The sequence below is a fragment of the Solanum dulcamara genome, chromosome 6 (genome assembly GCF_947179165.1).
Source record: "Solanum dulcamara chromosome 6, daSolDulc1.2, whole genome shotgun sequence".
Lineage (NCBI taxonomy): Eukaryota > Viridiplantae > Streptophyta > Magnoliopsida > Solanales > Solanaceae > Solanum > Solanum dulcamara.
The window spans coordinates 5221065-5230416 of NC_077242.1; the positions used below are offsets into that span (position 1 = coordinate 5221065).

The 9352-nt window shown below is 33.6% G+C and overlaps 2 protein-coding genes across 4 annotated transcripts; both read left to right on the forward strand.

Annotated features, from left to right (window-relative positions):
* Positions 1-931: 931 nt before the first annotated feature.
* LOC129891212 (cytochrome P450 CYP72A219-like) lies at positions 932-3686 on the forward strand. Of its 3 annotated transcripts, none has more exons than XM_055966505.1 (5): positions 932-1327; positions 1841-2061; positions 2156-2400; positions 2478-2868; positions 2950-3686. In XM_055966505.1, the coding sequence occupies exons 1-5, from the start codon at positions 1039-1041 to the stop codon at positions 3373-3375; spliced, it is 1572 nt and encodes a 523-aa protein (XP_055822480.1). In that variant the 5' UTR covers positions 932-1038; the 3' UTR covers positions 3376-3686. The 3 variants fall into 3 exon arrangements, with proteins under 3 accessions (XP_055822480.1, XP_055822481.1, XP_055822482.1); XM_055966506.1 differs by having other exon boundaries at positions 933-1327; positions 1982-2061; XM_055966507.1 differs by lacking the exon at positions 1841-2061 and having other exon boundaries at positions 1050-1327; positions 2950-3683.
* Positions 3687-6676: 2990 nt separating this feature from the next.
* On the forward strand, positions 6677-9294 carry LOC129891213 (cytochrome P450 CYP72A219-like). Its single transcript, XM_055966508.1, has 5 exons — positions 6677-7106; positions 7501-7721; positions 7807-8051; positions 8138-8522; positions 8711-9294. The coding sequence occupies exons 1-5, from the start codon at positions 6830-6832 to the stop codon at positions 9134-9136; spliced, it is 1554 nt and encodes a 517-aa protein (XP_055822483.1). The 5' UTR covers positions 6677-6829; the 3' UTR covers positions 9137-9294.
* The last annotated feature ends 58 nt before the right edge of the window (positions 9295-9352 follow it).

Consider the following 9352-nt stretch of genomic DNA (forward strand, 5'->3'; position numbering starts at 1 on the left):
AATATAACGAGCTAAATAAATGAGTCAATATTAACCAAATGCGATATATAGAGAGAGCAATATTTAAAAATTGTATAGAATTCAAAAGAAAAAAGTATCTATAAAAAAACCAAAGGCATAAAAGTTTTTATAGGAGTATAGGACGAAGCTCACTTAAATTCATCAGCCCTATAAAAATTTTAACCCATCAAGTCTCGTCTTCATTTTTCATAATTTTAAAGAGTTTAAGTTATATACATTATCAGTACGTAAACAATTTATATGATTAGGTCATATTTACTTTCTATAGCAACCTATTTTATTTTCAAGTTACCAGAAAGATATCTGCAGGAGTGTGAGATAGGTAGACGAAGAGTACACGATCAAACATTAGGATTTCAATAGTCATATATAGTTGAACTAATAAGATGAGCCGTGCCTAATCCAAAACTGTAAATATCGATTTCGGTGAAGTTACAAATTAGAAAAACTCGAGAAATTTTGATTGAATCAAGCCTCCTTAAAATATAAGATTTGTAATCTTAAAATTAAAATAGATTATGTTGAAATACATAAATGTGTGACCAAATTGTATAAAAATTTCTTACACTAGCTATGGATATAACTTAAACAATTATATTGATTCTCATTGTTAATTATGACGGTGAAAAATTATGGAAAAGTCTTGGCCCTCATTCATGCACTAGTCCTTATTTTGTCTATCCATCATCCTAAAAAAGGTCCAGAAATTTGACCAATTGGGACAAGCATCTTTGTTAGTTGTGGAAAATTCACCAAAATAACTCTTTTTGTCGTTGATGCATGTATAATAGAAAATTCATGATAATACAGACATACATCTTAATTTTGCCTTCTTAACTTTCGTTTTTATTGTATTTCGTGGACACCTGAAATTGACGTGACACATAAATTTTAAAAGTGTCTAGATGATCATTTGGTAAGTTAGAGTGTTCAACTGATAACACAGTGAGAAGGTACTCTTAATTAATTTTTCATATTTATAAGAGAAAAGAGTACTTGAAAAAACTCCTTAATTTCATGGAGTACCAATCACTTGTGGGAATAGAGATGATAGCAGCAATCTGTGTTGCAATTTTGTTAGTAATATACACATGGAAAGTGTTGAATTGGGCATGGTTTGGGCCAAAGAAATTGGAGAATTGCTTAAGGCAAAGAGGTCTAAAGGGAAATCCTTACAAGTTACTCTATGGAGATTTGAAGGAACTCACAAATAAACTCAATGAAGCCAAATCTAAGCCAATCGATTTCTCTGATGATATAGCTCAAAGGCTCATCCCTTTTTTCTGTGATTCCATCAACAAAAATGGTAAGAACAAGAAGCAAGTTTTTTTTTTTTTTTAAAAAATTGTTTACTTATTTTTCCTCCTTGACTGCTCTGATATATCATGATTAAATGTGTGGTCATCTCATCTAAAACCATAAACTATTAAAGGGCTAGATATGTCTTCGACTTCATGCATGTAAGAAAGACAAGCACGACATTGCTCTAACTAGTGAAAAGTGGTGGTGGTTCACTAACGGCCATTCCTTGGCTTGAATAACGTAATTTCGGGAGGAGTTTTGTAGTTTGTCACTAGATCTCCTTGTATCTGGAGAATGTGTGACGTTAGGTTGGGGTTTGGTGAACCAAGCTAAGATTTTGAGTTTATGGGATTCTTGATTCTCGAAAATGCAACTTATTGGTTTCTTGACAAATTATTTATACGTATTACATAAAGTTTTGAACACAATATAGAGTTTGATCTACTGTCACTTACAATCTGGTTTAGTATAAGCCCTGCTTTTTTTTACCAACCCAAAACTTATAAATACTCTGCAGGTAAAAATTCTTTTGCCTGGCTAGGCCCCAAGCCTATCGTATTCATCACAGAACCTTCACTTATAAAGAAGATTTTTGAAAAATATTATATGTATCAGAAGAATAAACATTCTAATCCATTCGCGAAGTTATTGAATCAAGGTCTCGTTACCCTTGAGGAAGACAAATGGGCTAAGCACAGAAAAATCATCAATCCCGCCTTCCATTTTGAGAAACTAAAGGTTATATTCATACTACTAATTATATTTTTTCTTTTTGCGTATAGCTAGTATATATTTAGTGATCATGAGTGAAATTAACCTCTCTACGTAACAGCATATGCTGCCAGCATTTTATCAGACTTGTAGTGAAATGCTAAGCAAATGGGAGGAGATTGTTCCAAAGGAAACATCAGTCGAGTTCGATGTATGGCCACACTTTCAACTAATGACAGGTGAAGTCATTTCTCGAACTGCATTTGGGAGTAGTTATGAAGAAGGAAGAATAGTATTTGAACTTCAGAAAGAACAAGCTGAGCATGTAATGGAACAAGTTTTTTCGATTTATATACCAGGGTCGAGGTACGTACAAATATTAATGTATTTGATCAAATTTCTACTTCATAGCATAGAGAATTTTACTTAGATTTTACTTTTAGGTTCTTTCCTAGTAAGAGGAAGAAAAGAATGCTGGAAATCGAAAAGGAAATTCAAACGACAATTAGGCATATCATTGACAAAAGATTGAGGGCAATGAAAGCAGGGGAGACTAGTAATAATAATGAAGACTTATTAGGCATATTACTTGAATCCAATATGAAAGAAATTGAACAGCACGGAAGTAAAGATTTCGGAATGACAACATCAGAAGTGATTGAAGAGTGTAAGTTATTCTACTTTGCTGGACAAGAGACCACTTCAGTGTTGCTCGTATGGACGATGATATTACTGTGCCTACATCCAGAGTGGCAAGTACGTGCCAGAGAGGAGGTTTTGCACGTCTTCGGAAATGAAAAACCAGATTTTGAAGGACTAAATCGCCTGAAAATTGTAAGTACTTTTCACAAATTCTCTCATAAGTGCACTAATTCTACTTCCAACTTATCCAATGCATTTTATTTTTTTCCTCAGGTGACAATGATCTTGTACGAGACGTTAAGGCTATTCCCCCCAGTACCGACATATGGTAGAAGGAACAAAGATGAAGTCGAATTAGGGGACCTGAGTCTACCAGCTGATTTGCTACTCGTTATACCCGCCATCTTAGTACATTATAACAAAGAAGTATGGGGTGAAGATGCGAAGGAATTCAAACCCGAAAGATTTAGTGAAGGAGTGTCAAAGGCAACAAACGGACAAGTCTCGTTTATTCCATTTGGTTGGGGACCCCGAATTTGCATTGGACAAAACTTCGCAATGATGGAAGCAAAGATGGCAATAACAATGATACTACAAAGGTTCTCCTTCGAACTCTCTCCATCATATACGCATGCTCCAGTTGCAGTAGTGGCTATTCATCCACAGTATGGTGCTCCTTTGCTTATGCGCAAGCTTTAAAATGTTCACTGTTTTCTTCAGTTTGTGTTTTAATTCTTCAGCTTTTTATGGTGTTTAACTTTCATCTAGTCTTGTGAAGAGTTTGCATAGTACTTTCTGTATAAGCAGCTCGAACTTTCAACTGTGTTACAAAGAACAATAAATGGATCGGAATTTTGCATATTAAAGGGCAGGTCGGTGCACTAAAGCTCCCGCTATGCGCAGGGTCCGGGAAGGGCCGACCACAAGGGAATTTTGCATATTATTCACATTAATTAATAGTGTAAGTCAGTAAATGTAGCTGCTTCTCCAAGTATGAAACATTATTAAATCTTTTAACAATTGAGATATTTTTCAGTTTTGATTGTTTTGTCGTTATAACTAACCTTCTTTTGAATTTGGCTTGTCAATTTGGAGGAAAATCCAAAAGAATCTATAAAAATTAGACAAAAAATTATATAATACCATTGTATCCATTAGTATTATTTAGTGACGCTGAAAGCAAACCTAGTATTAATAAATATTCATAAGGATGATCTTTGAACTACTCAGTTGTTTTCCAACGGAATAGATTGGTCTGAGTTCCAATTTCATGATTGCATGAGAGTAATATTGACTTAAGTTTATGCATATAGAATCAATATTACTTTTCTCCTCCATGTTGGCCTGGATTGACATTTCGAGCCGTTTGAAGTTTCCATTCCGTAAGGATAAGTCATTTATAGTTAGAATGAAATTTTGTTTCTTCCTTGTGGACTCATCAATCATAGCATCAGCTAGTGCATCTCCTTCATAATTGCTACTGATTTTATTCATCCATTTAGGCTCCACAACACTGATAGCTTTGCACTGCCCTCAGCTACAATTCTATTTGGTTGCATCTTATAAACCTCAAACTGTCTAGACAATGCATCATTTACTCTGTTCTCAACTCATTTACTGCACTGTATATTTTAATCCCAATATCTTTGTGAGACCTTTTTGTTGTATGACTCTGGTAATCTTTTGTTCTAATAGGTATTTCAAACTGTTTCGATAGTAAAATATTTGAACTAGAGGTAGTGGCTCCATTTATCCACAACACTCAGAAGAGTCATATACTCCTTCTCATAAATGGATCTACTTTTCAATATATTATCTTGAATGTTGTTGTAAAAAAATTATTGACTAATATGAAGATTTGAGCTGTTTCATTTAAAGTTCTAAAATATTTCTGTGAAAAAGTAGATAGTTTTTCTTTCTTATTTTTTTAATATAAATTATGTAACTTTTTTTAATGTAAATTTTAATACGGAGAAGGGCCTAAAATGCCCTCAACTATTTGAATTGGTGCAAAACTATCCTTCGTTCATCTTTCGGCCCCTAAATAGACGTTAACATTTTGGTTCAAAAATACTCTTGTTTCTAACGGTCCACACTTATAAGGCGGATGAAGGACAATATTGTACCAAATTTCATAGTTGGTATTTTAGGCCCTTTTCATTAAAATAATTTGAATGAGCTCGTATGATTGGCTTGATTTTGGGTTTCATAGTAAATTTAAAATAAAAAAAGGCTAGTCATCTACTCTCTACACTCACCTATCCTCCCGCCCCCCTTTCTTCTATTTTTTTTTTGGATCTCGTCCATCATTTTAAATTTTAATTTTTTTAACTTATGAAAAAAATAGGGAGAAAAAAAGAGTAAAATAACGACAACATTCATACAGAAATAATTAGTTCATAGAAGATGATTTAATTAAGCAACTATGTATGTATACTGGATTTTTCTTTAGCATGTACCCAAAATTCAAAATAAAAGAATGAAAATAATCTTTTCTCCTACCCCGCCCCCCGCACGCTAACACACCATGATAATAATACAAATTAAAAGAATATAAACATGTAAATTCATTTCAAGTTTGAGTTCATGATATCCTAATTAAAAATAACAGATTAAAAAAAAAATAGAAAGAGGGAATGAGCAAGACAATTGGATAATTGATAAAAAAAATTGTATTAATGAAAAATAATAATATTTTTTAGATGGAAAATCAGACGGGCCAAGTATGAATTTTAGGTAGATCTCCAGTTATGAGTTGGGTTATAATAAATTGGGGGTTGATTTAAAATAGGCCAATAGAAACATGTCATGAAATTAATAATTTTTTGAATATTATTTTCAAGCGTATCGGGTCAAAACTTGAATTATATGTGATTTTTATTATTTATTTGAGAAGGGTTTAAATTTGAATTAATTAGATTAGGCAGCATAATAAATAAATATTTAATGATTATTTTTTATGGGGCTTTGATAAAAATAAAGGAAAATATGAGTCAAATGGTTAATATCAAGGATATTTTTGTATCAAAAAGTTGACGTCGTTAGGGATATTTGGAAGCTGAAAAGTGGATGAAGGGTAATTTTGTACCAATTCAAATAATTGAAGAGCTTTTTAGACCCTTCTCCGTTTTTTAATATTGTTTACGGTGAAATTAAAATAATAAAATTCACTATAATTTTTTTTTTGTGCCTCAAAACTTTGGGGGTGTAAACATATATCCAAAAGGTCATATCTTTGGATTTGGGTTTGATTTTTCTACAGAAGAGTAGGTGGTGTTAAGATTAGTTGGTTTTGAATTCATGATAGGGTAAAGATCCTATTGCTGAGTTGTATGCCTTTAGCAAATGTGATTGACAAGATATCATGGCTACAACTGGTTAAGTTCAATAACTTATGACGTAAAAAATGTTTTGTAAAATTAAGAGGAATGACAAAACATATTTTTTGAGTTATATGGGTGAGTTTGGTAAGGAGGAATTTCAGTTTTTTCATTTTTGATTGGTCAAAATTTTGGAAATACATTTTTTCTATGAAAACAAGTTACTTAAATATGTGGAATATGACTTTTGCAGTGGAAGTAGGAAAAATAAATATCACAAGTGACATTTCACATTGATTGTGTCTTCTGCACCTTCCAACACACTCATTATATTTGTCTAGATTATATATACGGGAAAAGGGCTAGAAATACTCTTGTACTATAAAAACATAGTTTTAAATATACTCATACTTTGGGTTCAAATATACCAATTTCGTTATATTTTCAGTCCAAAAATATATCCCTCCCATTATACTTTTGGTCCAAAATACCCTTCCAATTATACTTTTAAGTCCAGATATGCCCCTCCTAGAATAACAAGGGATATATTACTTTATATATATACACTTTTAAATTAATATTGTTTTTTTAGAACACAAGAAAATAATATTAATTTTCCTAGAAAATATCATTGGAATTCCTCAAAATTGAGTGGATCCAAACAGATTGGACAATGGTCTTATTAGTATGTCGTCGATATTATAGAGAGAAATAGCTAGGCCGGTGGCTTTATCTTGTCCAAACAACAAAAAATTAAAAGGAACATTAGCTAATTTCCCCTCTTTTTTCCTATGTAACAATAAACAGTTAGAAAGAAGCATATAACTAATTTCATGGAGATTTCTTACAACATAATTATAGCAACAGTTTGTGTTGCAATATTATTTGTACATACATGGAGAGTGTTGAATTGGGCATGGTTTAGGCCAAAGAAATTGGAGAATTGCTTAAGGCAGAGAGGTCTAAAAGGAAATCCATATAAGTTACTCTATGGAGATTTGAATGAACTCACAAAAAGTATAGTAGAAGCAAAGTCTAAGCCTATCAATATCTCTGATGATATTGCTCAAAGGCTTATCCCTTTTTTCCTCAACGCCATCAACAAAAATGGTATGTTTCTTTTATTGTTTTTTTATTTAGGTATAATACAAAATCAGACACTAAAACTTTGATTCAGCTGGAAAGTAAACACAATAATTTTGAGTACGCAAATTTAAACACTTCAACTCGTCTCTACTATTTGATTAGCTCACTCCAACTTACAAGATGATTGATTATTTAGACACTTGTAAAATCTATGTGTAACGTCAGCGTCAGGTGTCCACGAGACATACGGGAGACGAGTTGGAATGTTTAGTTACTAGTTGAGATCAAGTTGAGGTTCCTAGATTTGCACCTCAAAGTTGGAGTGATTCTTTGTCAGCTGAAATCAAATTTGAGTGTTTGTTTATGTATTATGCCGCCTTCTTTTTTTTTTTTCTAATCCAAAACGGATTACTCGCAGGTAAAAGTTCTTTTGTGTGGCTAGGCCCATATCCAACAGTGTTGATCACAGATCCAGAACATGTAAAAGAGATTTTGACAAAGAATTATGTGTACCAAAAGCAAACTCATCCCAATCCATTTGGCAAGTTATTGGCTCAAGGTCTTGTGGTGCTTGAGGAAGACAAATGGTCCAAACACAGAAAAATCATCAATCCTGCCTTCCATGTCGAGAAGTTAAAGGTTAGACTTCTTTTTTGTTTTATTGAATTTAGGCCTAACAAAGTAGAAAATTCAATGTTCTGGCTTTTCCATTTGTTTTGTACAGCATATGTTGCCAGCATTTTATATGAGTTGTAGTGAACTGATAAGCAAATGGGAGGAGATTGTTCCAAAGGAAACATCATACGAGCTCGATGTATGGCCAGACCTTCAAATAATGACCAGTGAAGTCATTTCTCGAACTGCATTTGGGAGTAGCTATGAAGAAGGGAGAATAGTATTTGAACTTCAGCAAGAACAAGCTGAGTATGTAATGGACATAGGTCGTTCAATTTATATACCAGGATCAAGGTATAACAATTTACTTGTGAGATTTCTACATAATATGGAAATCCACATGTTCATTACTTTGTTTGCTGTTAAATTTGTTTTGTTAGGTTCTTGCCAACTAAAAGGAACAAAAGAATGCTGGAAATCGAAAAGCAAGTCCAAACAACGATTAGGCGTATCATCGACAAAAGATTGAGGGCAATGGAAGCAGGGGAGCCTAGTAAAGATGACTTATTAGGCATATTACTTGAATCCAACATGAAAGAAATTGAACAACACGGAAGCAAAGATTTCGGAATGAAAACAGTAGAAGTGATTGAAGAGTGCAAGTTATTCTATTTTGCTGGACAAGAGACCACTTCAGTGTTGCTCGTGTGGACAATGATTTTGTTGTGCCTACATCCAGAGTGGCAACTACGTGCCAGAGAGGAGGTTATGCAGGTCTTCGGAAATGAAAAACCAGACATGGAAGGACTAAGTCGCCTCAAAATTGTAAGTACTTTCCACAAGTTCGTCTTGCCCATCATTAATGTGAAATTGTTCCAACTGAGATCAGATAGACCACATTTTTTACCGCGTGGGGAAGTTACTCTGAGACTGAAATATCTCGGAAAGGCATGACCCCTGAATTTTGTAAGAAGTAAACTTCCAACTTATGCAATACATTTTTTTCCCCTTAGGTGACAATGATCTTGTACGAGACATTAAGGCTATTCCCCCCATTACCAGTATTTAGTAGAAGGAACAAGGAAGAAGTCAAATTAGGGGAGCTGCATCTACCAGCTGGAGTGCTACTCATTATACCCACAATCTTAATTCATTATGACAAGGAAATATGGGGTGAAGACGCGAAGGAATTCAAACCAGAAAGATTCAGTGAAGGAGTGTCAAAAGCAACAAAAGGACACGTCTCGTTTATTCCATTCAGTGGGGGACCTCGAATTTGCATTGGACAAAACTTTGCAATGATGGAAGCAAAAATGTCAATAGCAATGATACTACAAAAGTTCTCCTTCGAACTCTCTCCATCTTATACTCATGCTCCATTTGCAGTAGTTACTATTCATCCACAGTATGGTGCTCCTCTGATTATGCGCAAACTTTGAAATGAATATTCTCCATTTATCAGCTCGAATACTAATAAATATATAGTTGGGTTATGGCTGAAGTCACTCTTTTCGAATTTCAAGTTTTGAAATGTTATCGTTGTTGTTTTTTCATTTCTCTTTTGTGGGTGAATTAATTTAAACTTATTATGATGCTCCATCTTGTCTCACAAAGAGTTTATATCAGTGGTTCCTATTGATCAAGGTCAAGCCTCT

Excerpts from the sequence above, each read along its gene's own strand:
- LOC129891212 (XM_055966505.1), top strand. The coding sequence starts at position 1,039 with ATGGAGTACCAATCACTTGTGGGAATAGAGATGATAGCAGCAATCTGT. Across the intron at positions 1,328-1,840 it reads TGATTCCATCAACAAAAATG|GTAAAAATTCTTTTGCCTGG; the intron begins GTAAGAACAAGA and ends AATACTCTGCAG. Across the intron at positions 2,401-2,477 it reads ATTTATATACCAGGGTCGAG|GTTCTTTCCTAGTAAGAGGA; the intron begins GTACGTACAAAT and ends TTTTACTTTTAG.
- LOC129891213 (XM_055966508.1), top strand. The coding sequence starts at position 6,830 with ATGGAGATTTCTTACAACATAATTATAGCAACAGTTTGTGTTGCAATA. Across the intron at positions 7,722-7,806 it reads TCCATGTCGAGAAGTTAAAG|CATATGTTGCCAGCATTTTA; the intron begins GTTAGACTTCTT and ends TGTTTTGTACAG. Across the intron at positions 8,523-8,710 it reads GACTAAGTCGCCTCAAAATT|GTGACAATGATCTTGTACGA; the intron begins GTAAGTACTTTC and ends TTTTCCCCTTAG.